This window comes from Lotus japonicus, chromosome 1 (genome assembly GCF_012489685.1).
Source record: "Lotus japonicus ecotype B-129 chromosome 1, LjGifu_v1.2".
In the NCBI taxonomy this organism is placed as follows: Eukaryota; Viridiplantae; Streptophyta; class Magnoliopsida; order Fabales; family Fabaceae; genus Lotus; species Lotus japonicus.
The window spans coordinates 130,915,522-130,942,875 of record NC_080041.1 but is presented as its reverse complement, the minus strand read 5'-3'; the positions used below and the strand labels follow the sequence as shown (position 1 = coordinate 130,942,875).

General features: G+C 38.2%; 3 protein-coding genes across 10 annotated transcripts; 2 read left to right on the top strand and 1 right to left on the bottom strand.

Annotated features, from left to right (window-relative positions):
- Positions 1–6,005: 6,005 nt before the first annotated feature.
- LOC130730795 (uncharacterized) lies at positions 6,006–6,854 on the top strand. Its single transcript, XM_057582907.1, has one exon. It carries the CDS (start codon positions 6,073–6,075, stop codon positions 6,562–6,564), a length of 492 nt encoding a protein of 163 aa, XP_057438890.1. The 5' UTR covers positions 6,006–6,072; the 3' UTR covers positions 6,565–6,854.
- LOC130730794 (HVA22-like protein j) lies at positions 6,823–9,411 on the bottom strand. 5 transcript variants are annotated; one of them, XM_057582903.1, is made up of 8 exons: positions 9,361–9,411; positions 9,142–9,207; positions 8,932–9,004; positions 8,723–8,821; positions 8,267–8,323; positions 8,105–8,168; positions 7,728–7,943; positions 6,823–7,239 (listed from the first exon to the last, which is right to left on the bottom strand). In XM_057582903.1, the coding sequence occupies exons 3-8, from the start codon at positions 8,961–8,963 to the stop codon at positions 7,129–7,131; spliced, it is 579 nt and encodes a 192-aa protein (XP_057438886.1). In that variant the 5' UTR covers positions 8,964–9,004; positions 9,142–9,207; positions 9,361–9,411; the 3' UTR covers positions 6,823–7,128. The 5 variants fall into 5 exon arrangements, with proteins under 5 accessions (XP_057438886.1, XP_057438887.1, XP_057438889.1 ...); XM_057582904.1 differs by having other exon boundaries at positions 9,315–9,405; XM_057582906.1 differs by having other exon boundaries at positions 8,932–9,027; positions 9,315–9,404.
- Positions 9,412–12,507: 3,096 nt separating this feature from the next.
- LOC130730792 (uncharacterized) lies at positions 12,508–27,003 on the top strand. Of its 4 annotated transcripts, none has more exons than XM_057582899.1 (14): positions 12,508–12,651; positions 12,758–12,862; positions 12,941–13,014; positions 13,102–13,173; positions 13,260–13,288; positions 13,362–13,412; positions 13,920–13,970; positions 14,427–14,486; positions 14,591–14,673; positions 14,976–15,123; positions 15,350–15,400; positions 16,274–16,378; positions 17,578–17,725; positions 26,768–27,003. In XM_057582899.1, the coding sequence occupies exons 1-13, from the start codon at positions 12,560–12,562 to the stop codon at positions 17,722–17,724; spliced, it is 1,068 nt and encodes a 355-aa protein (XP_057438882.1). In that variant the 5' UTR covers positions 12,508–12,559; the 3' UTR covers position 17,725; positions 26,768–27,003. The 4 variants fall into 4 exon arrangements, with proteins under 4 accessions (XP_057438882.1, XP_057438881.1, XP_057438879.1 ...); XM_057582898.1 differs by having other exon boundaries at positions 26,765–27,003; XM_057582896.1 differs by lacking the exon at positions 26,768–27,003 and adding an exon at positions 18,847–19,020.
- Positions 27,004–27,354: the final 351 nt, after the last annotated feature.

The following is a 27,354-nucleotide window of genomic DNA, read 5'->3' as shown; positions in this document are numbered from 1 at the left end:
GGAAGAGAAATAAAATCCATGGTTTATTCATGGATGATGGAACCTGGTGCACTGAACCCGCGTTGCTTCAGGAGGAGGCAAGGAGGTTTTTTACTAACTTGTTTGTCGATGACGTGCAGGTACAACGAAACTCTATAATGGAAAATCAAACACCAACCCTGTCCTTAACGGAGAGGGAGGAATTGGTTGCTCCAGTGAAGTTGGAGGAAGTGAGGAGTGCGCTCATGTTAATGCATTCCTTCAAGGCGCCTGGTCCTGATGGCTTTCAGGCGTTCTTCTACAAACAGTATTGGCACATTCTAGGGGAAGACATTCATCATATGGTGGCCTCAGCGTTTCAGAATGGTGGAGCGGATCCGGAACTTCTTGCAACGCTTCTTGTCCTCATCCCTAAGGTGGAAAGCCCAGTGAGACTCAAAGAGATGCGACCCATTAGCCTCTGCAATGTGTCTTACAAGCTAATCACAAAAGTGTTGGTGAACAGATTCAGGCCTCTCCTGCATGATTTGGTTCACCCACTTCAAGGTAGCTTTATCCCCGGAAGAGGCACAAGGGACAATATTATTTTGGCTCAGGAGGTGATGCATACCATCCATACTCAGAAGAAAGGCGGTGGTCTTGTGGCGATTAAAATTGATCTAGAGAAAGCCTATGACAGGGTTAACTGGGACTTCCTTCGTGCAACTCTCTATGATTTTGGGTTTCCCCAAAAAATTGTAGATCTCATCATGTGGGGTGTGAAAACCCCGAGTATCTCAGTATTATGGAATGGGTCTAAGCTGCCGGCGTTTACACCACGGAGAGGCCTACGTCTAGGTGATCCCCTCTCGCCCTATTTGTTTGTGCTTTGCATGGAGCGGTTAGCAATTCAAATTCAGAAGTTGGTGGGGAATGGGTCTTGGAAACCGGTACGCATTACTAGGGATGGTGTAGGAATCTCCCACTTATTCTTTGCAGATGATGTCTTGCTGTTTTGTCAAGCCTCTAAGGAGCAGTTGAGTCTGATTAAAAACACATTGACGGAGTTCTGTGCAGCATCTGGAATGAAAGTGAACCTGGATAAGTCTCGCATGTTCTTCTCGAAGAAGGTCCCTCAAAGGAAGCAACGAGAATTAGCTACTCTTACAGGTATCTCTAGAGTTGCCAACTTGGGGAAATACCTTGGTATCCCATTGTTGACGGGTAGAGTGAAGCGAGACCACTTTGCTCCTCTCATTGATAAGATCACAGCGCGGCTCGCTTCTTGGAAGAATAGCCTCCTCAATAGAGCGGGGAGAGTGTGTCTAGCTAAGTCCGTCCTTACTTCTTTACCGGTTCATACTATGCAATCATTATGGCTTCCTGAATCAGTGTGTGAACTTGTGGATAAGCTTGTACAGAATTGTGTGTGGGGTAAAGGAGGCAATGGCAGGAATTGGCATCTAGTATCATGGAAGGAATTGACTCAGCCTAAAGCCAAAGGAGGTCTAGGGATAAGGAGCACAAGGGAGAATAATGAAGCTCTCTTGGGGAAAACGGTTCATAGCATGTTGCATGAAAAGGATAAGTTATGGGTACAGGCCTTTGCTCAGAAATATGTTCCTAACGATTCCATTCTTACGGTTCAGAGGAAAGTTGGGTCATCTTATGTGTGGAATGGGATTTTGAAGGCCAGGGATGCAGTATTACACGGCTTTGGACCAAAATTGGGGGATGGTGCGTCGTCGTTATGGTATGCTAACTGGTTGGGTTCAGGACCGTTGGCTTGTAGGGTTCCGTTTGTTCACATAACGGACACGCAGCTAACTGTTGCTGATCTGTGGAGGCACGGAAGCTGGAATTTTGATGTTCTATACACTCAGTTATCGCAGGAGATTAAGGATGAGATTAAGGTTGTTCCGGTTCCATCTGTCCAGGTTGGAGAGGATAAGATTTTGTGGCGAGAAGCTAATGATGGCCGCTACACGGTGGCATCGGCGTATAGCTTACTGAATGAGGATGATGAGCATGAGTCGAGGTTCTGGAAGCTCATTTGGAAGGCGAATGCTCCGGAAAAGGTTCGCTACTTCCTCTGGCTAGCAAGCAAGAATGCACTTCCGACGAACAGTAAGCGTTATCGTTGCCGTCTAGCGAGTTCACCAGCATGTACTAGGTGTGGCGCTGCAGTGGAGGACGTTGATCATGTTCTCCGTCGATGCCCAAGCTCGATTTGGATATGAAGTCAATTTGCAAACAATTTACCCCGGGTCCAGACGGCGCTGCAACTTAGGGGTTGGCTTTACACGCATCTTCAGGTACATAATCATGCTATGTTTTGTGCGATTGTGTGGAATATTTGGAAATGGAGGAACAGCCGGGTTTTTGATCACGATCAGTGGCAACCCATGGAAGTTTTACGGAGGATCCACGTCGATACTTCAGAGTTTCAGCGGTGGGGAAGTGGAATGGTTGATCAGGCGCCTGTGGCGGTTCAGGGAGGCGACTACGTGATGTTACATACCGACGGAAGCTGGTGCCAAGGTCTTAATCGAATAGGAGGTGGTGGAGTGATCAGAGACAGTTTGGGTAGGTGGGTGTTTGGCTTTACCATGGCAGCTGGTGCAGGTGATGCCTTCAAATCTGAGGTTGCAGCAGTGCATAAAGGGCTTCTCCAGGTGTGGGACTTGGGGTTTCGCCATGTGCGGTGTTTTGTGGACTGTTCTGAATTGCAGCAAGTTCTAACAGATGACAGAGATGTCCAGAATTATTGGCATGGGGAGGAGATTACTCAAGTCCGTGCAGTATTGGCCAGGAATTGGAACGTAACTGTTGCTCATGTTACTCGAGATCGGAACGCTGTGGCGGATGCTTTGGCTAAATTCGCGCTGAATGTGAACGAGGATTGGAAAGCTTGGAGGTACCCACCTTCAGCGGTGGTGCCCTTACTTTGTCAGGATGTAGTGTGCTAGTCTGTTTGTTTTCTTTCTTTCCATTTGTACCAAAAAAAAAAGGATTTAAAATATTTTTGGACTTTTAAATAAAGGCTACATAAAAATTGGAATTACATTAAATGATAGGCTTAATTCCATTTTGGGCCCCTGATGTTTCATAAATGAGCGATCGGGGCCCCCCGTGTTTAAACGTAGCGGTCAGACACCCCAACGTTTCAAAAACGTGCGATCCAGCCCCTTCTGTTAAGTTCCGTTAGTTTGACCAAACGGAGGCGATGACGTGGATTTTCATTTCCATTTTAACATTTTTTTTACCCAGAAATTTCCCCTCAATCCAGAAACACGATACCCCCAATTTTTTACCCTAATTTCATTCATCCTAACTTAGCAAGAGAGAAGAGACCATTTTCTTCATATTCAAAACCCAGCACTCATAATTCCCTTCATCTTCTTCCTCCTTTTTTTTTTGATAAGCCATGTATTTATATATAATAATAATTGACTACACAAGTTGTGTAAGTCGAAGAAAACATTACAAGAATAAAATGAGAAAAGATACAGAGTTAAAGAGATGAAGAAAAAGCCAAAGAAAGAATTGCTAAGGGGCCAAGAAAAACAGGGAAACACCAGAGAAGAAACAGAGTCTACGAGGAGAACAAACCAGAAAAAGCCGAGGCAATTATTCAACCAGTCAAGAGTAACCATCTCCCTTCAAGACACTAGCATGCACCCAAATCAACGCCCAACGACGAAGCACTCAACACCAGCAAATAATTCAAGAACACAATATCACTCAATACATCTTCTTCCTCCTTCTCCTCCTCCTCATTCCATTCCCTCCCAACAACACCATCACCAACGAAAACCCCCACAACACCGTCACCGCCAACCCCACTCACCCAACACCGCCACCAGCTCCTCTAACCCCCACCCCCACCCCCTTACACCACCACTGCCAACTCCCCAAAACCCAATCTTCTGCCCACCCCAAAAAACTTTTCTGAAAATCCCCCAAACCCACCTCTCACACAAAGATTCGAGTTATCACACCCAAGGAGATGAAGCAGAGGTGACGGAGGGATGGATCTAGAACTCGCGGTAGAGGCAAAGAAGATCACGAAGGAGGAAGGGAGATCTACGGTGAGAAGGCCCACGACCATAGTGACGGGTTTGGTGGAGGCGCGACACCCCTACCGTGGCAGCGTGGTCGAAGCTCGGTGGTCACGGCAAGCGAGGTGGAACAATTTGTCATGGCGGTGGCGGTTATTGATGGCTTCTGGTTCTGTGTTCATGCCTGAAGGAGAATTATGGGTTCAATTTGGGGAAAAATTTGGGGGAAGGGTTAATGAATGGGGGGGGGAGGGAATTATTATTGTAATTTATTTTTTTAATCAGACTTAATTAAATCCACGTCATCGCCTCCGTTTGGTCAAACTAACGGAACTTAACAGAAGAGGCTGGATCGCACGTTTTTGAAACGTTGGGGTGTCTGACCGCTACGTTTAAACACGGGGGGCCCCGATCGCTCATTTCTAAAACATCAGGGGCTCAAAATGGAATTAAGCCTAAATGATATTAAATCGGGTGAGTCATGATTGTATGTTGTGACAAAAAAATAGAATGAGTTTTTTTTTTCTTGGAGGGAAAATGAATGAATATGGAGGTGCCATGTGTCATAGACCTTCTAGAATAAAACCTTATTTTCATTTATATATAGATGCATATAGACTCTTAATCTAAGAGTTATTTTAAGTGTGTCTAAAAAATATTTTTCAAACATCACTCCCCTAAATAATATGACTACTGAGACGATTGCTAAATATTGGAACTGTTGTTGGTAGAGGTGGAAATAGGTTAGACAGCCTACTGATAACTGCAGTATGACTCAATTACTAAATAGACAAGCTTAGATATTTAAAAGAATCTATTTAGTTATACATACGGGACTCAGGTTAAGGAAAATATATATTTGACCTAACTGATCAACCCGTTTATTTTTTTAATTATTTGTATGTTATTCACCTTCCACATTCCAGCCCACTAATGCAACAAAAAAAAGGCTAGCCCAACCAAAAACCCTAAAAGCAAGGGACAATTTGATTAACGTTTTCAAAAATTGTTTTCTGTTTTTAAAAACCTATTTGTTTTTAATTTTTTTTCTCAATTTCAGTACTAAAACTAAATTTCAAAACAGTTAAAGATGTTTTTTTTCCTTCGGTTTTAGTTTTCATATTACAATTATTTAAATGTTGGAAAACATTTTATTCAAACAGTTAAAAAAAAAACAGTTTTCAAAAACGTGGCTGAGAGCCTTCTTCAGGTTCATTGACGCTGCTGAGTAGTGGTCAAAAATCATCTTGTGATCTCTACCATGACCTTGATCTTATCCATCACAATGTCAAGCTTCACTATGAAAATTCCATTACCCATATCCATAAGATCAAAGTTCTCAGATAGATTCCTTATGTACAACGATTTGAACTTATCGTCCCTAGTAGACAAACCATTGACGTCTCATCTCAAGGTGTGCATAACTCCTTAATCACATATTCTTCCACAAAGATTTTAGGTAGAAGCCTATTTTCATTCTTGAAGTCCACTCACATCTTTCCTTGCTCAATCAAGTTAACACAATCCCTGAGAGAATAAGCTTTTACTCCCTTAGGAGCTTGTCTTTGAAAGATACTTTTAAATGTCTCGCCTCCACAGTTCGACAACTCCTTATTAACCTAAACCAAATTCTATGACTGAAAAGAAAGACCTTAAGCCTCCATTGATACCAAGTTTTAGCAGAGCCTATATCACTCCCACATTATATGATACAATTTTAACAATTACATGATGGAGAATCATAAGAAAAGAGAGTGAGCAAAATCAAATGATATTATTGATAAAATATAACACCCTTGTTTGGATTGGTTCAACATGGACATGGTCTAGGGAACCAGAATCTGAATTTTGGAAAAGATAAAGACAGAAATATAAAATAAAAGAAAAACATTGACAATAATTGCCATTATGAAAATGATAGAGCGTTTCCTTTTTATTTATTTAATTTAATTTTGTATACATATGATAGGATAGTGGTTCATTTGATTTTGAATTCCCTAATTTTTGTTTAATCCTAATATTCCTATTTCCACCGCGTGATTGTCGTGCTGCTATGGGCGACTCCACTGCCACCCCCATCACACCAACCCTCCACCGCCGCAACTCTATCGCCGCCGTCACGCCAAGCAAATTTTCCCGGGAAGCAACGCCGCCACCGTTGCGCACCACCAGCTTGGACCTTGCCTCCCTCAAGTCCCCTTTCACTTCCTCCGCCTACACATCCCTCAGGGACATGCTCCCTTCTCCCTACGCCGCCGTCAACTCCCCAACCGCGGCTTCCGCCGCCAGCTCCGGCTACGAGATCTCCATCCGCAACCATCTGGTCAAGCAAGCTGCTTGGGCTTACCTCCAGCCCATGTCCTCTGCTTCCCCGGCCTCCTCCTCCTCCTCTGTCCCTCGGTTCCTCCGCCGTCTCTGCCACCCACCCTGCTCCGCCAAGCCCCTCGTCACTTGCTTCAGCTTCCTCTATAACCACCTTGTTTCGGGTGTTGCCTCAATTTTCCATCGAATACTACACACTCTCAGGGGCCAAGTAACCACATGATGATGGTGATGATGATGATACCCTTCTTCACAATGGTGCCATATTTATAGCCCTTTGCTTTGTGTAAGATTCTCTTCAAGATTTCAGATTAGGATACATATGTTCCTCAATTTCTTTCTCTTGGAAATATATGTTCAATTTTCAACCACACTCAAAAACATGGGTCAGGTGTTTGATCATTGATGATCTTGGGTGTGGAAAAATCAGATTTTATCAGCATAGAGCTTGTATGTCTTTCTATGCATTTGCTTCTCAAAGTACAAATGAATAAAACAATGATCATTTCATCATGTTTCCATAGGGGCAGAAAAGATCAAAGCAATCATTAGCACATGTGTTATGTTACAAGTAGAGAGCATTAGCAATGATCAATGCAGAATGATGATGATTTCTTCAATTTTCCCTTACTTGACCTGACAGGATTATGTACAAAAATGTTACAATTCTCGAAGTAACTGGCTTCAGTTGAGACTGTGCTTTATGATCATTTCATGATCTGGTTCAGGCTACTATGTTGTGGTGGATCACTGTTTTGCTTTGTGTTCATAGGGGACTTGGAAGCTCCTACTTTTTCTTGCGGCCTGAGAAATTACTTTCATAGTTGTCAAATAAAGCCGATCGTATATCAGGCAATGGTGGGGCACTAGGAGCATAAGGATCCTTCCCATCTTTTTTCTGCAACATAGTAATATCATCAGTAACAGTACTAGTAGCAGAGATATAAACATCTAAAAATGACAAGGAATGACATACTATTGTGTTTTTAGTGATGGGTCATTAGGTAGCTCCATGTCACTAAGTTTGACAACTACAAACTACAAAAGTAGCTTTTAAGTTGCAACTTTGTTTGGTTAACAACAATTAAGTGCATCTTGGAAACCCTTCCATAATTGATTTAAAATTAATTTCAGGAATAGCTAATAGCATGTTTAGATTAACTTTTTTTTCTTCTCATAATCAATTCTGAAACTTATGAGCTACACTGAAGTTTCTCCCTAGAAATTATTCTGACCTCAAAACCAATTGTAGAAGGATTTTCAAAAGTAGCTTATTTGTGTGTGTGTGTGTCAGAATTGATTCTAAGGTAATAGAATTTGATCCAAACATGCTGCAGATACTCAATTTAAAAATGGTTCAAAAGTTGGGATGTTGCTGTAATTCACCTTGCTGGAGTTTTTGCTGGAAATTTTCTTAGACTGAGCAGCCAAGTAGTCGAGGAACTGCCACAATGTAGCCTGCCCCAGCTCTGTGCAGTTTTTCCAGTAATAAATTGCCAAATCCCATCCCCTAACTCCCCACTCTCTGAACATCTTGTCAAAGTCATATTCATGCTTAGATACATAAGGTCTCAGCACAGTTTCATAAACATTTGTTGTCCCCTGCATTAAGCAAATTTTTTACATCATCTAACATGGAATTCAATTCACCTTCTTTAGTAAATGAAAAAAAAAGTTGAAAACAACAAATAAAGTGTAAAGAAAAAGAGTATGTTAAAGGAGATGTTTGCCAAAAGCCATGATTCTTACTGTTATCTTCTTACCTTAGTTTTGGGATACCACAAGTAGATAAAAAGCGCAAGCTTCATCTCGCCATACATGGGAAGCCTTCATAATAATTCAGAAAAGCTCAGCAAGTTAATTTATTGCACAAATCCAAATCAAAATTGAACAATATACAAAGGGTTAAAAATTCAAGCACTCACCATCCAATTAATATATCTGCAAAATTTTCTGTTACTGTGAAAAATGCTACAATGATCCTGCAATTTAATGATGCACAAAGAAATGTATCAGAGTCATTAACACACAAATCAAACAATCACATATAATAATTCAACAAAAAAATTCCAGGGCTTAAAATGCTACACATGTTCGTAATGGAGCACATGGTTCTGTTCTCTCTACAGGTTTGACCATCATTTGAATACCACTAAAGCAGATTCCATTCTTGGCAAAAAATCAAAGACTTGTTTTTTTATTCTTAATCATTAGTAAGGTCTATCCCATTTCTTCTACTTTATAACCATCCTACTCACTATTCCAAGATCCACATGTTCAGAATTATTATATAATCTTCACTTAATCTAAATTATAACAATCATAATTGGACCATTTCAAAACTATAATATTGCAAGAGAAGAGAAGGTGAGTTGTATTACCAGTATTGACACCAGAAGCGAAGTTCCTCATTGCTAACCCTGTTTCTTTCCACAGTTTTATAGCATTCAAATCCAGGATATGCATACCCCAAAAGCAGTCTGAAATCCAAAATCGAATAAGAATATTTGTTAACATGTTAATTTATCTGATAAAATCTTGAATTGAAACAAGAACAAAAAAATTAATAGTAAAAAGTATGCATACTCACATAAGACATCGAGTAATAAAATCCCCTAACATTTCCAATCACGAGATCACCGACAACAACCGCCTCAGAAACTCTGAAACCAAGGAAGCAAGCAATCTATCAAAATTGTGAATCAGTTGGAGCATTTGCAGTAACTACAAGAAGAAAATGCTATATATTTTCTTCCAAAGAAATTTACAGAACATGACAGAGATTTTGTTCATCTTGTACCTGTTGTTTTTTTGTGAATATAGTTGATGGAGTTGAATCTTGTTGAAGAATGAGTCTCTGAATTTTCTGTGCGAAACACAATGATGAAGAAGAAGCAATGAGAATAAAGGTAACTAAAATATGGGGAGCATATTTATAACACAAAAGCATTAACGCAGTCATGTTTTTCTCACTTTTTCATGAATATTCAAATGCACGGAAATCATAAAGAGATATTACGCGGGGTTTTCTTGGCACGTACGCTTCTCTTCAACTCTTCTCCTCAAAGGAATTCACCATTTGGCAGTTAAGCAATGCACGCAATGGCATGATGGCATTTCCGTCATTTCACATGGAGGATTCAACCGTGATTTGTTAATTAATCGGTGCAATGGTTCCTTACTTTGATTGCTTCTATAGGAGTATAATAATAGTTTTGCTTTGAATTGACCAAACATAATTGAGGAGATAGAGAAATAAAGGTAAAAAAATGGGAATTTGCTAGCTTAACTTATGATAATGTATTAATGTAGTAGCAATGAGTTTGTTCGTGAAGAAAGGTTGTTGAACAAACTAACAAAATTGTGATCACTAGTGTTTATCCTTACGTGTTTGCCATCACTCAACCCTTAGGGGTAAGAAGCAGCAAAACAGGTGATTCGTTGAGTTGTTTTATTATAATTAATACAGTACATGCAAAGATATACTTTTCATTTACTTAATTAATTAACCAATCCCTGGTCACTAATATTATGATATATTATCATAGTTGAACTAGTGATTTGACTAGTTGAACGGGTTTGGTTCCTCGAACTTCACTAATCATGTCCTGGAGAAGAGATGATAGATGCATTTCTATAACAAATGTTCATGATGTTTACTTTAACACATTTTAATATACATATATTGCTTATCAGGAATAGGGCTTTCCATAGGTTGGGTTGAATGGATTTTTAGGCTAATCATGACCCAAACCGATCATAACTGTTTGAGTTGGATTTTGTGAATTTTCACCTACAAATCTGAACCAACCCAATCCGACAATCTTCGGGTTGGTTTGGATGGATTGATTGGATCGCTATATTAAGATAAAAATAAATCTGAAATATTGAAAAATATTAAGAAATAAGTACTTCAAGTCTCTAATATGCGATTACATCATAAGTTAATAACTACCGTCTACACACATCTATACAACAACACATAACTAAACAAGTACTTCAAATTTTAAATATGACAAGTAATTATAAATAAATTAGTCTTCAAGTCTCCATAAATTAATTACATACCCTATTAGTAGGTTAGACAAAAATTAAAATTATTAAAAATATATATTAAATAATATATTATTATTACATGATTGGATTTCGGGTTGAGTTGGATGGATTATTATGGAATCCAATATCTGATCCAAAGATGATTGGATCGTAATAAAATTCATCCGGTTGACACGTTGGCCCAATCCAACCTGCATTTTTACCATTGGATCAGATTGGGTTGACCCAACCCATGTGCGCCGATTCATGAAGCAAGATTTACATTAATCTTCTAGCATTGACCGGATCACGTACAACACAATTTACTTTTACCATGACCAATTATATGCACTTTTGGGCATTTGATCAGTTGAATGAAATTTATTTAATATATGTCACGGGACCTATTTGGTTTTTCAAGTTTAAACGTAAAACCAAAATTATTTCACTTTATTTTCTATTACCAAGTTTAGTAGAAGTTAAGCCGTGAAATGTTTCATATTATCTTAAATAAAATTTTAAATACTAGAGTAAAGTGAAAATATAGAAAAATTATAACTAAAAATTAAATAGAAGCTAAATAGATCATTATTTTTACTGTTCAAAACTTTAAAAAATGAAATAAAATAAAAGTAATATAACAATGTGTAATTGAACCTAAAAATAGAAATCAAACAGCAGGTGCATAAAGCTATAATAATAAAAGTGATCAGATGATGCTTGGAGTAAAAGTTTAGATGAGATATGGTTTGGCTTGTACTCATCCATTTGACTTTATCCTTGTGCATATATCCAATTGTGATGCTTGTACGATTTAATAATTACCCCTCATTGATCAAGCAATTTCTTTGGGGAAAGGAAGTCCAAGAAATTAAATTTGTACAGTATCTACGATGTCTTTGTCAAAGTAATTGCTGCGAATGCAACGGGCCTTCGGTAGAGTCCAAGTTATCAACAAGAAATGACGGAATACAGTCCCGGGTTTCTATTTATCTTTCTAGAACCAAAAAATATAGATGGTCAAACTCAGCGACATATGTATTTATGGGCCATTTTTTTCTGTCACTAAAGACTAAGTCTAAACAAAAGCATAAAACATTAAAACATATGTCAATTTGATTGTCACTAGAGTCTATGTATCAAGATTGAAAACATATTAGTTTGACATAGGTGCATAAGGATGTAACTTTTGCCTTATTGTGTATTCTTATTTTACGTCTTAACTGCCGTCTAATACATAGGTCAATTGATAGGATTTTTTTTTTGGGTGTATTTGTTATGAAAAATGTATTTTAGAAGCTTTGCTGGAGTGGTATTCAACGAAGGTTAGCTTTCCTATCTAATTTACATTCCTCCCAATATAGAGATCTTGATCAAACTTTTGAGAAGGAAGATATGCGTGGTTTCAAAGGATCTCAGATGTGGCTGAGAATAATTAGAAGCCTATGTTTATTTTCTAATGATGAATTGTGATTTTTTTTTTCTGATGATGTGCTCATCTTTCCTAAAGCTATTGTTTCCAAGGCTACACTTATTAAAAATGTGTTGGTTGTCGGGCTTCTGGTCGTAGAGTCATTGAGAAAAGTCCAAGTTCATGGTGTCTGCGACCGTTTATAATTTGAAGAAGGAGATGATAAAGTTGTTTTCGTTGTTGCTTATACTTTTATCGTCATAAATTTTATTTGGAGTAAATGGGAGAGTTGGCGGATGCAATAGGATTCTTAGAATAAGATCACTCTTCCAAAGAAACAAAGAGGATTAAGTATTAGGCGTGCTAGGCACTACAATACCACTATCTTGGGGAAAAAGGTGCAGAGCATGATGCATGAAAAATATAAGCTTTTGGGCATTACTTTTGCATAATAAGTATTCGAGTGAGAGGACTTTATAGCCGCATCCCGTTCTATTGGATCTCCGGTTTGGAAATCGATTTGCAAAGCTAGAGATATTCTAAGGGTGTCTTAATGTCGTCATCGTTTCGGAATTCACACACAAGGAAAAATGAGTATGAAAATGAAAAATAACACATCTCCGAGTAAATTTTTTTTACATAAAAAGCAAGCCTAAAGACAGACAGTTAATGAAAATGAAAGTTATCCAAAGTGGCCCTTAGAACAAAATGCAAACTAATTAAGGAACCGAATTGCATCTAACTACCTAAGTAAGTAACACACTCAAATCAAATGCTTCCTCGTATAAGTATTGCTTGTCCCACCGGGCCAACACTCTCTCACTCTCTGCCACTACTGTTCCCATTTCCCTCTTCCAGTTCCAGGTACCTTCCCTTTCAATGCATCTATCTCCATCTTCCATTTCCACATGCAATTCCTATTCAGCCTAATTCTAAATTGATCTTCATTCTCGCAATTTTTTTCTTCCAGGACAAGATTTAGTGTCAAGTGTTCGAACAAGAACATGGCTGTGGACAATGATTTGCTTGCCAAGGCTAGAAAGCGTGCCAATTTTCGATTATGCAATGTGTCAGGGTATGTAATTTTCAATTTTCATCTCCACCTTGAATTTGACAACAAATTTTTCAATTTTTTTTGTTTGATTTTGTTCAGCTACACCTCTGAGATACTGGAGATTCAAGCTGATACACCAAGTCTGCATGTTCTGTTCATTCCTGGAAACCCAGGTGTGGTTTGGATTCATTGTTCGCGTGCTCATGTTTGGATCTTTATGTTTGTTTAGTTGTGAATTTTGGTGTCTTTGGTTTCTGCAGGTGTTATTTTATTCTACAAGGAGTTTGTGGAATTTCTATATGAGCTGCTTGCAGGAACTGCATCTGTCACAGGCAAGTTTCTTCTTTATGGTCTACTTATAGCATGAAACTTTGGTTAACAAATATGCTCACTAGTCATGTTTCTGGTGACCTATCAGCTATTGGACATGTCTCTCACTCAAGAAAGGTACATGCATTTGTTTTGTTTGATTTGTCTGGGTGCCATCGGCACGTCTCTTATACCGTGTTTTTGTTGCTAGGACTGGGAGCAAGGACGGTTGCTCTCTTTACAAGAGCAAATCGATCATAAGGTAATTTAATGCTGCTTTAATATTTTTATCTTTACATGTCACTCGATGCTGTTCGCTGCAGTAGACATCAAACAGTCCCCTGCCCATTTTGATGCCTACGAAAAAATACTGAATACGTTAGGAACTGGAAGATCTTATGACTTAAGAGTCTTTGATTATCTGAACTTATTATCTGTGTATTGTTGAATGGTATGGAAACAATGGAACAAATTAATTCATTGTAATGTCAGCCCAAACCCAAAATAAGAATTATTATCTTGTAATTGTTTCTTATAGCATGTCTCGATGCATTACTATTTTTGGGGTTAGCATGCTGATATTTCTTCATATTCAAATCTCATATATTCCTGTATTTATTTTTTGGTTTAAATTTTTCATCCATTTCTTTAACTTCTATTTTTTTATGATTGGCATTCTTTCTACATTCTTGTTTCGATTCACTTTAAACAGTGTATTGGTGATTTGTTGTGTAATGGCAGTCCTCACTTTTGTTGTATGTTTTTGTAGATTGACTTCATCAGAGAGGAACTGCAAAATATTGAGATTCCTATATTACTGGTGGGTGCTTTTACATATATTCCTCTGATATTCTAATCCAGTACCATGTTATGTTGAAATTGTAACTCGTAAGAACTAAAATGTGACATTGCTGTATACTGAGCAAACTCATTTCTCCTTTGAGAATAAGGATGGTGTTAGAGATACTGAATTAAGAACTTGTTTGCATGTGTCAGCAAACATCTTTCTATCCACTAAAAGAGCACAACATTTGATGATCATAATTGAACCAATTGAATCTGGTTCTTAGCTAATATTAATTGCATGGAATTGTTATCTTTGTTTGGATAATATATAGATATTGGTTTGGGAAACCATTAATCATATTACATGAGGGGTTCGTTAAATTCTACAAGTAAAATTTGTGTTACCCATAAGTTGTTCTGCATATAGAGACGTTTAATTTTGTATATTGCAATGAAATTTTGGTAGCTAATTCATTTTTTTTTTCACCAGGTTGGGCACTCTATTGGTTCATACATATCTATTGAAATATTCAAAAAGTCTCCACAAAAGGTGATTGTAACCCTGCATACTTAATTAAGCACAATACATCTTGTCCCCTGTTCATTACTTCTGATCATTGTAAAACCGTCTTGCATTTCTCCTGGGCTCTGTAGGTGAAATATTGTGTTGGCCTTTATCCATTTTTGACATTAAACCCACACTCAACAACGCAGTTAGTTATTGCAAAGATTGCAAAGTAAGTCTCATCCCCCTTTCCCAAAGTCAAAAACCTCGACATTGCCTTCTTTGTCTGAGATGACATAGAGCTAGTTGTGACATGATGAATTTAGTGATCATCATTTTGACCTGATTCACACTCTATTTCTTACCTTATAGGATTTAATTTACATAATTTTTCTTTTATAATTTGATCTGAACCTAAATTTCAAATAAATAAAAGAAGGGTAATTATTAATTTTACCACAGCTTATTAATGATAGTTTTCATTTAACAATCCTAGAAGTTATTTGAAATGACTAATGATACATAGCGTTTCAGATCCCATTTTGTAGCTGCTGCTCTTAGTTACCTTGTAGCATCATTAGGATTGTTGCCGGTCCAGGCTTTGAGGTTTATTGTCAGAAAATCCCTTGGGAAGTCATGGTCTGCCAGTGCAGTTGAGGCTGCATGTTCTCACTTATCACAGGTTAGATTTACTGCTGAAATAGGTGCCTCAATATAGGTCACCTTAAGTATGTAAATTAGCTATTTCGCCCTTTCTTTTATTATTGATAATTTGATCCCTTTACTTATACTTGGAATACTAATGCAAAAAACATAAATTTATTTGCTGGTTTATAGCCTTTTTACTGTGGGGCTGCATCTGCATCATTTTTTTTTTGTATTTATTCTCTACCTTCAATGAATCACAGTACCACACCATGCGGAATGTCCTCTATATGGCCATGACTGAATTCGAAAAGGTAACGTTTCTTCCTTAACATGATTCTACCTTTTAAACTTCATAAATTTTAATAAAATCTTACTATTCAGTATTTTTTGTTTCATTTTCTGATTTACATGACATATTTTAAGAATTGGTGTTTGACAAAGCAGTGTACATTTTTTGATTCATGTAACTAACCTTACCTCGTGAGAAAAGGCTTTAGTTGTTATATATGACATTGTTTTAGATTCTTGTTACCTAGTTGATAAGTACAAGTCATTTTTTCTTAAGAAAATTGATCTGCATTCCTACATCAAGGGGTTAAATACAAATTTATCACACTCCATCCATTTGATTCTGTCTCTAGAATGTAATTCTTCAAAACAGGATTTCATTCTTGTATTGACATGGATAAATATGAGATGTCGCAGAAAATGGTACAAGGATACAACAATTTACAGATAAAAAAATTAAGTTGTAACTAACAATGTAGAAAGTAACAAGAAAATTGACGGGGAGCCAGGGCATGTTTCTTCAAGGCACCACGGGGTAAAATATCCATAAGTTCTCAATATTCAGATTCAGTGATATGCTCAAACTACTTCATCAATGAAGTTTGAGAAGGCTCTTAATAATCATAGCTGCTTGATCTGACTGATCTCTCATCTGTACATTCGTTTGTCCTCTGTACTTTAGAGGAGAGATGTTCCCTTTCAAAAAAAATTGTGGATTTTTTCATGTATGATTGTAGCTATTTTGTGACGATGATGGTGGGTTCTATACTCAACCTTCTTGTTAACTGGGAGACCAAGCCTACAGTTCCTATTTCAAAGTTCAATAAAATTTTAGTATTGCTTACATTGTACAATGTTAAGTTGTATTGTTTCTGATAGTCTTTTTTTTATGTTAGTTATCAGAGACACCAGATTGGGCATTTATAAGAGAAAGGAAGGCTCAATTTGCATTTTTATTTGGTGATGACGATCACTGGGGCCCACTTCACTTGTCGGAAGAGGTATCATATTATCTATTTTGTTTACGTTATTATCATCTGAAAGCTTTTGCATCTCAAAAAATCGGACAAAGAAGATTTGTGCCTCAATCCATTTTGAAGACGGGAAAGTTCAATTAATTTGTTCTAGACACACATGATACTTACCATCAGTCATCCTTCATTTCTCTTTTTGATATTAAGTTTACCTTTTTTTTTCTTGATTCATCTTTTAGGCAATTGGTATCTTTTTATATAAACCGATAGCAAAATAAATGTTGTGAGGCATTAAAACTGATGATGCTTTACTTTTAACTTTTAAGGTATACCCGAAGCACTTTTCTTTATCCCTATTCTCTTTGTAGCTTCGAGGGAGTGGTCTATCTGTAGCTTAAAAAGGAAGTCTAGAGTTAAAGAAACTAACAACCGTCAGCTACCACCGAAAGTGGGCTAAGTTGGCTCTTCCAGTGTGCTTTATGTATATCTCTCATGTTTTATGAATTATGAGTGAATTAGGCATGTAATGTTCAGAGACAAGACATTATGGTAAATATTCCTACTATTGAGAATAAAGTTAAGTAAATTTGATAGAGTCCGGACTCCGGATCCAACTTCCTATCACTAAGGTGTATCATAGGAAGAATAGGGGTTAAGGGACTGTTTTGTAATAGTTACTTGTACTAATGGCTGAAGGCAGTTAGTTTTTAGATTGAAGCCAGTTAGTCTGTTAGATGCATAACAGCTGATAATTAGTTATCTCTCTAAAAGAGATTGTGAAGTAGTTAGGGGGATTCATTTCGGCACTTGGGAATCAGTTGTAGGGAGAGTGATTACCTCTCGAAGGGAATCAGTTGTAGGGAGAGTGATTACCTCTCGAAAATCAGTGACACAACTGTACACAGTTCATTGATCAATATACAGTCTTTCTTTCTTCTTACCTGTGTTTCTGATCGTGTTCTACCAAAATCTGTGTTATTGATGCTTTCGTGTAACTTTTGTGGTGATAAGTTCCTAATACCAGTTTTTGAAAGCAACAAATTTATGTCTTCCATCCTTAATGGACTTGGAATACTGCATATTCTTGATACCAACATTAACTTTTGTGCTCCTGTTTCTTTGATAAGCTTCCCTGAGTAATTTCTGTTTGTTCCTAAGTTATCTTCATCACTTAAGGAGCATTGAATGATTATTGCGGAGTAATTTATAGTTTATTCATGTTGCAGATTTCAAAGCTGGTTCCAGGTATTCCCATATCCATTGAACGAGAAAACCACACCCATGGGTTCAGTTGCACTGAGGCTGGTTCATTATGGGTGGCCCAGCATGTTGCAGACTTAATCAAGAATCAGTGGGCGTGTACAAACCAATAAGGTCTAACTCTCTTGCTATTGGCTTGTGTCATGTTAGTGTTTTCTAAGTTTTAACCACGGAAAGAATTTAATCACTGATAAATTTGAAATACTGATGGCTTAATCAAGCTGAGCTGCATTTCGTTATCAATGCAACTTGTGCATTTGTTGTCTACTGTTTATCATCACCAAACTGTATTCTATTATGACTTTGTAGCTCTCATCACCATGTAGTAAAACTACTTCGACGACTCTATTTTAGAATGTGAAATACTGAAATGTATATTTATAATTGTTGATTGAAAAATCAGTATAGTAGCTATATTATACATATGCACATATTTTATTACAATCTCGACTATTGATTTTTCCACAAGATAATTATAATTTCAGACTTTATCTTCTAAAGCCTACCACTTAGCTGAGATATATTAGCCACTGCATTCTATGACTTTGTAACACCCATATCCCAGTTTTTAAAAGTAAAAACCATTGCCAACTGCTTTTGTCTGACCTTTTTCTTTGCGAAACTTAGCATACATCCCTCATGTGCTCATCATTGATTGGCTGCACTTGCATCACTTCTCCAAAGGAACCCTTGTTATTTTGGGTCAACAGACCCCTACTTCATAATGGACTGGTCCATGAAAGAAGCCCTTTAACAAAAGATGCTTTGACAAGAAAAATTGTTTGGAAAGTGTTAAATTAATAAAGACTAGCGAGGTGGGACAAGTTAGTGTCTGGGAATCAGGAAGGGATTGCCAATTGCTTGGTAGTAGTAGTAAAGACTACTATTAATTACTCTATGGCCTTACAACACCCACCCATGTTAAGCTATAGAGACCAGAAGGCTACCATTTCATTTAGTTAGATCAGTGGCTGACCTCTGTGTTTTAGGTTAAACAGAGGTTTGGTAACTGAGCTTGGTATCATAGATTGGTAAATGCACATCTCTTTTAGCTTTATGTATCCTTTGATGCCCACTATTTTAAAGTTTTTGCATGCAAACTCTTGTGCACAGTATTACATTCCATATTATTTTTTCCCTTTAGAAATGTGCTTAGTGTAATATTGTGACACTATAAATTAATTTGATAAAAGCACTCATTATAATAATGACCAAGACAATGTCATCGATGGCAGGTAACATCAGTGATGAGGATCAGCAAAATCACGAGTGTCTATCAGAAAGTTTAATCTAAATTAGCTTGTACCTCACCTCATGACTACAACTTGTTGTTCAAACAAATGGTTTTAATCACCCTTTCCTAATTTTACTTAATACTTAGTAGACAGGTTTCCTGGAGTTATGATATATACACATCTCTTCACTCCTTTTCCACCTTCATTTATATTATTTATCTTTTATCTATCAATCAAATCATCTATCACATCTTTATTTTCTTTTTTTTTCTATCTATCTCTTCCTCCACCTCTCCACATCTCAAAAACGAGGCGTGAAGATATAATTATTCGTTTCCCTTCTATCTGCATTTATGCTATAGCCTGTACTGTGCCACAAACAGTGCTGCTTTTAAAGGGTAATAAATTCATGTTCTCCAACGTTCACAAGTAATTATTATCATTTCTCATTTCTCATTTATGCATGATGGGTGTGTTTGCATTGGTTTGGTTTATTGATCAGTAAAACTTCTGATGTTCAACGTTCTTTCAAGAAACTGTTAGTGCTTACTTCCTCCCCAGCTAAGCTTTGAAAATGAACCTCCAATTGTATTAAGCTGGGTACATGATTTGCTTTAGTTTTGACTTTTGCTGGCACAAGAGATGGCTGATTGCAAATTAAAACACTGAAATTGGAATATTCGTTTAATCTTGCTTGCCACTTGCCATGAAAGAACACAAACGTGATCTTAAAGATAGTTTAATTATGCACTCCCTTGTGAAAATAAATATTTTGTATTATAATTAATAAATTGTATTTGGAAAAGTTGATACCTTTTCATTTGAGTGGAGAAAGAGACTCCTCAATACTATTGTTTTACTGTTTACTTACTAGTTTGTGATCAAGTTGTAATAACTAAATAAGATGCTTTGTATTAGAAGGGTATAAAAGTTGTGGTAAAATGAAATAATTTCACTCATTATATTTATTTTCATTCTTTAAATAGTGTCTACGTTTAACCCAAAAAAAAATAGTGTCTAGTGTCCACGTATGAAATTATACGGAAGCTGTGAAGATTGATAGAAACTACTTTTACTGATTAATGCCCATTTATTATAAAATTGAGATTTAGATAATTAATCTAAAGATTAAAATAATATCTATATATATTATATAATTAAATTCATGTGTTTTTTTTAAATATTGAAAATTGAAAAGAATGTCTAACATTTTTAGAGAAAAAACTTAATATACTTTATATGTTTAAGTATTGATTTGGGTATTTCCTCTTTAATTAATCCAATTCTTCATATTTTTGGACTTTTGTAGGCTCGACAAAGGTTACGAACACTGTAGAACTCTGAACTGAAACTAGATTGAATTTGAATGAAAATAGAGACTCAGATTCTCAATGAGAACCAGAGCTCAAGGTACAGAAATGGTGGAATGAACCCTAGTTCTTCCTCTGGTTGTTCGAGAGACCAGTCTCTCCACAATTACCTACTAACTAAATAACTACTCGTTAACTACCCCCTTCCCTTTATTTATACTATCTCCCAGATGTTAACAGAATGCATCTCTAACAGAAATTGCCAGCTGGCCACTAACAGAAACAACTAACTTGCCAGCTGGATACTAACTAACTATAACAAACACATTAAGCTGTGGCTTTCCCCTTGTTCTTTCTCTCATACACCTTCTTGATTGGAGGCCTATACTCATCAATACCCCCCCCCTAAAAGCTTCACCTTGTCCTCAAGGGGAAAAGTGGGGAAAGCTTCATGGAGCTGAGCAGCAGATTCCCAACTATTCTCACAAGCAGGTAGAGAAGTCCACTGAATCAACACCTCAATGTGCCCCATAGTATCCTCCCGAACAGCCACTACAGCTTCAGGTTCAGCGACCAGCTCATGGTCCTCATTCAAAACCTCAGGTAAAGGTTGAGCTTGAAAATCAGTCCCTATGGCCTTCTTTAAGAGAGAGACATGAAAGACAGGGTGCACCCTACTATGGGCTGGTAAGTCCAATTTGTAAGCTACTGCTCCAATTTTAGCTGCAATAGGATAAGGACCATAATATCTAGGACTCAGCTTTTCATTCAGTTTCCTAGCCAAAGACCTTCTTCTATAAGGCTGCAACTTAAGGTAAACCAAGTCCCCAATCTGGTATTCCACATCCCTTCGATGCTTATTAGCATAGGTTCTCATCATATCTTGGGACTTCAGAAGGTTAGCCCTGAGATCAGCTATCAACTCATCCCTACCCTCCTGCAATTCATTCACGGCAGCAATGTTGGAGGGAATTGTAGTGCCCTGTAGTAGCAGTGGTGGTTCCCTACCATAAAGGGCTTGAAAAGGAGACATCTTAGTAGACCTATTATAATTGCTGTTGAACCAGAACTCAGCCCAAGGTAGACAAGTGACCCATTTCTTTGGTCTGGAACCAGTAAGACACCTCAAGTAGACCTCTAAGCATCTATTTACCACTTCAGTCTGACCATCAGTTTGAGGATGGTAGGCAGTACTGAACCTCAACTGGGTACCAGAAACTCGAAATAATTCTTTCCAAAAGCTGCTGAGAAACAGAGAATCCCTATCTGAGACTATTGTTGCAGGGAACCCATGTAGTCTCACAATTTCTTGCAAAAACAAAGCTGCTACCTCAGGAGCTGTGAAGGGATGGCTTAATGGAATAAAATGGGCATATTTAGTCAACCTGTCCACCACCACTAGGATTGTATCCTTGCCCTTGGATTTAGGTAGACCACCAATAAAATCCATAGACACATCGGTCCATACTTGTGTAGGAATTGGCAATGGCTGAAGGAGACCTGCTGGGGATAAATTGTCAAATTTATTCCTCTGGCAAGTGTCACAGCCAGCTACATAGTCCTTAATGTCTTTCTTCATGCCCTCCCAATAGACCACTGCAGCCAACCGCCTATAAGTTCTGAAAAAACCAGAATGCCCCCCCAACAAGGTAGCATGGAATTCCTTACACAAAATGGGAATCCTAGAGGATTGCTTGGACAGCACCAGCTTCCCTTTGTAGAACAGCTTGTGGTCTCTTAGAGAGTAGCCTTTGTGAGCTTCTGGATCCAGAATCAGATCCTGCACTATTGCTTGCAATTTAGGATCCTGTAACACTTCAGTTTGCCATTCCTCATAGTCATTAACCTTGAGGACTGAGAGTGCACAGTAAGAACTTCTCCTAGACATGGCATCAGCTGCAGAGTTGTCCTTTCCAGGTTTGTATTGTATTTCAAAATCATAACCTGAGAGCTTAGAAATCCACTTGAACTGTTCTGCTCCCAAGACCTTCTGCTCAGTCAAAAATTTCAAACTTTTCTGATCTGTCCTAATGATGAAGTGCCTCCCCATAAGGTAATGTCTCCATCTTTGGACGGCTCTAACCACTGCCATTAATTCTCTCTCATATACTGACTTAGCTTGGCTCCTATCTGAGAGTGTAGCACTCCAAAATGCCAAGGGCTTTCCTTCCTGAGACAACACTGCTCCCAACCCTGTACCAGAAGCATCTGTTTCTAATACAAAAACCTTTGAAAAATCAGGAACAGCTAGGGTGGGTAATTCAGTGAGAGCTTGCTTGAGGGCTTCAAAAGCTTGCTGAGGGCCTGGTCCCCACTGAAAACTATCTTTCTTCAAGAGCTGTGTTAATGGCCTAGCTATTTTTCCATAGTCTCTAACAAACCTTCTATAGTATCCAGTCAGCCCAAGGAACCCTCTCAAGCTTTTCAAATCCTTTGGAATTGGCCACATCCACATAGCTTCCAGCTTCTTTGGATCTGCCGCCACTGCTCCAGCAGTCAAAACATGGCCTAAATACTCTATTTGCCCTCTTCCAAACACACTCTTCTTGCCATTGATTTTTAAGTCATGTTGTTCCATTAGCTGCAGTACTTGTGTCAAGTGTACTACATGGTCTTCCATGGTCAAGCTAAAGATCAAAATATCATCAAAAAAGACTAGTGCATGCTTCCTCAAAACTGGCCTCAACACCTCATTCATTAAGGACTGAAATGTGGAGGGAGCATTGGTGAGGCCAAATGGCATCACCAAAAACTCATAGTGCCCCTCGTGTGTCCTAAATGCTGTCTTTTCTACATCTTCAGCCTTCATCAAAATTTGATGGTAACCGGATTTAAGATCTATCTTGGAGAACACCTTTGCTGGACCAATCTCATCTAATAGTTCATCAATAACTGGGATAGGAAATTTATTGGGGATCGTGACCTTGTTCAAGGCCCTATAGTCTACACAAAACCTCCAGCTACCATCCTTTTTCCTCACCAATATGACTGGACTTGAATAAGGGCTAATACTTGGTCTAATGATGCCTGCATTAAGCATTTCAGCAACTAATTTTTCTATCTCATTTTTCTGAAAATGGGGATACCTGTAGGGTCTAATGTTAGGTATAGATGCCCCTTCCTTCAAATGTATTGCATGGTCATGTCTTCTTTGAGGTGGCAGTTCAGTTGGTGAAGCAAATAATGCTGGAAAATCTGCCAAGACTGCTTTTAATAACTCTGGAGTGTCTTCTGGTTGGGCCACTTCCTTTTCTAACATCTGGCATTGCAGAACATACCCCTCACCCTGTTGCTGAATGGCTTTGACCATTGCATTCAGTGAGGCACCTTTCCTCAACAGCTCAGGTTCACCCTTGAGTACCACTTTGCTGTTCCCCAGCTTGAACTTCAAGGTGAGCTCTTCAAAATTGGCCTTTATATCCCCTAGGCTTGCAAGCCATTCCAAACCCAGCACGACATCTACACCTCTCAACCCAAACAAGTAGAAGTCTTGTGTTACCATGAACCCTTGGATCTGCACACTAACATTCTTGCAAACCCCTCTACCTTGCACCTTATGTCCATCTCCAACTTCCACTGTATAAGAGGAAGTTTCAGTAATCTTTAGTTCCAAAGCTCTTGCCAAAGTAGCTGAAATAAAGTTGTGTGTTGCTCCACAATCTATGAGCACAACAATAGTAGTTTCCTGCAATTTTCCCCACACCTTAAGTGATTTCCTGGTAGAGAGTCCTTGTATGCTGTTGAGTGATAGTTGCTTATACTCCATAATTTCTCCTGAATCTTCTGGCTGAGCCTCTATAGTCTCCTCTTCTTCTTCCTCACCTTCCTCCTCCAGCAACATGACTCTGAGTTGCTTATTCTTACACACATGGTTTGGGCCAAATTTCTCATCACACCTAAAACATTCCCCTTTCCTTAGTTTCTCCTTCATTTCTTCCCCAGTAAGCCTTTTGAAAACCCCTCCCCTTGCTGGCTTGCTCCCTACTCTATCACTAACACTTCCACTAGAGGATTGTACTGTGTTTTGAACAACACTACCTACTCCACTCTTCTGTCCACTATCAATTGTCACAGTTTTCTGATAAGTTGAAGCTTTAAAAGGTGGTTTGTAAGAAGAATTGTACCTGCTAATGCTGCCAACCCCTGCTTTACTCACAGCCAGGTTCTTCTGTTCCACCATCAATGCTTTCTTGACCATGATTGCTAGAGTTCTAGGCTCATAGAGCTTGATTTCTGCTGCAATCTCTTCCTTGAGTCCATTGACAAAAATGTCCATGTAGTGTTCTTCTTCAACCCCTCGCAACATGCCTGCAAATCTCTCAAATTGAGCCACAAATTCCTCTACACTTCCTTCTTGCTTAAGAGCTAGCAACGCAGCAAAAGGACTTGAAGCAGATGAGAGTTGGAAACGTTCCAGCAACGCTTCCTTGAACTTGTCCCACGTAGTTACCTGATTACAAGTCTCCCACCATTGGTACCAACTCAACGCCCTTCCATCAAGAGCCACCATGATAGCTTGCGTCTTCTCTTCCTCTTTCGCTCCCTTCAATCGGAAGTATCTCTCCAACTTCTGAATCCAACTGTACGCATCTTCTTCTCCTTGGAACACCGGAATATCAAGCTTCCGCCACCGCTCCGCTTGCGGATTCTCGGTGCGCGGTGTTCTCTCCTCTTCGTGTTCTACTCTCTGGCCTCCCACGCTGCCACCATTCACCGTTCGCTCTTCCCCTGTTTGCCGGCGATCTCGCCCGCCGCTGCCTCCGTCATCGCGTTCGCCGTCGAACTTCCTGGACAGCGATTCTACAATCGCTTCCAAGGTGCGAAGTCGCTCCTCTACACGCTCTCTCTCCGCCGCACGCTCTCTGCGATCTTCCTCTCGATTTCGTCGTTCTTCGTCGCGGTTCCTGCGCTCTTCTTCCCTGTCGCGATTCATAGCCTCGATAAACCTCTCGATCGCATCAACTCGAGATTCCATTCTGCTAGCTACCATAGATCGATACCACAGCTCCTGGATGGAGCTCTGATACCAATTGATGAACACTGTAGAACTCTGAACTGAAACTAGATTGAATTTGAATGAAAATAGAGACTCAGATTCTCAATGAGAACCAGAGCTCAAGGTACAGAAATGGTGGAATGAACCCTAGTTCTTCCTCTGGTTGTTCGAGAGACCAGTCTCTCCACAATTACCTACTAACTAAATAACTACTCGTTAACTACCCCCTTCCCTTTATTTATACTATCTCCCAGATGTTAACAGAATGCATCTCTAACAGAAATTGCCAGCTGGCCACTAACAGAAACAACTAACTTGCCAGCTGGATACTAACTAACTATAACAAACACATTAAGCTGTGGCTTTCCCCTTGTTCTTTCTCTCATACACCTTCTTGATTGGAGGCCTATACTCATCAGTTACGTCGACAGTGCAAAACTGACCATATTTGTTTTCTCTGTCCCAGGATTCTCCTTTTGTCCAAAAACAAAATTCTCAGGATTCTCCTTAACCATATTAAACTAAACTAAAAGGATAAATTCCTAACAAACAAAATTTAATATTATAAAAATGAATAAAATTTAATGGAAAGATGTTGATAGGCAGCACGGGTTGACATTCTAAACATGAAGTGATAGGAAAGGATAAAAATGATAGATATCCCCTCCATCTCTTATTATAAGACTCATTTTTGTCTCACAATAAGGGGTCTTATAATAAGGGACGGAGGGAGTATAATACAATTATATAATTATAATTTCTTACTCACTTTCTTTCTTCTTTTAAAAAAAAAAACTCACTTTTTAATTAATTTTATTTTCACTCACTTTTATTTGCTATTTATCTTATTTCTATCACGTTACGCAAAATATCTCTCGCTTATTGTTGCCTCATGAAGGGGGTATGAGCACATACCACATTGAACTAACTAAAAAGACCATCCAAAGAGGACATACATTTTTACCCGAAACTTTAAACATTGAATTTGTGAGCCTTATTTTTTATATATTGTTCAACCCTTTCATTTTCATTTATCCAATGTTGGGTCGTGACATGCTTTAAAACTACGAGAGAAATCGACGGTGGGCTAAAAGCGAACCACAAATGACGGTTGATCGTCACATTTTTCACCAAAAGTATTAGGATATTGAGTATATGAGCTCTCTCTTGCTTATAAACATTTTTACACTATATTTTATTAAAGTGAGACTTCTTAATTCTTACTCACACTTGATATCCGGACAATTTTCCTAAGTGCAAATCAATTTTATACGAAAGCCTTTTACATACTTGTTCTGTGTTGAGCTTGGTCATCAAGTGAACACGTTTCCTATCCACATTGTTAAGAAGATTTTTGATATATCATATGTAGTCATCATTGTGTCACTAAACTTATCTCTCTCCATTTCTATTTCTATCTGTATCTAAGTGGAGGTTCAATTTTGATGTTTATAAATTGAGTTTGATTATACTTGGTAGTTGTGTCTTAGAATCGGGATTGAAGTCCGCTTTCATGTCAGCTGATACTTGACATCAAAGATGGATCTTCCAAATCTCATATTTAATTCACAGTTTCTCTTTATTTTAATCCCTTCCTGTCTTCTTCTCACAGCAGGACAAATAATCAAGTTGAATATCCAAGCCATGCGCAAAACCTCAGATGGTTTTGATCCTCAATGCACGTGATCAGATGGCCAATCTTCTAGATACCTCGGTGAACATATTTTTATCCCAAAAAACCTGCGGTCCAGATCATTTTGGACTCAATAAAGTTTCATCAAGCAACAAGTTGGACCATAATAATGTGCTCGTACTGTTGTAGGACCTCTTTAGTTCACATGCAATGCAAAACTAATCAACATAGATTAGGATATATGAAGTGATTTGATAATGTTAACTGAATGAATGATTGTGTCTATCTCTTATTATAAAGTGAAAAATAGATAAAATTGCAACATGAAAAAACTGGCAGAATCTTTACATTTAAAAGTATCTTAATTTAAATAAGGGGTTTGACTCATCTAAAGTGAGTGACTTACTTTAATAAATAAAGTAAATCATCACAACGACATTTTATTAACTTTTAAAAGTACGTAATCGTTATTGATGATTATAATGACTTACTCTACTATCTAAAATTGACTTTCACTTTAGTGATGTCAATTAAGATCCCCTTCTAATACTTCTCATCTCAAGTCTCAT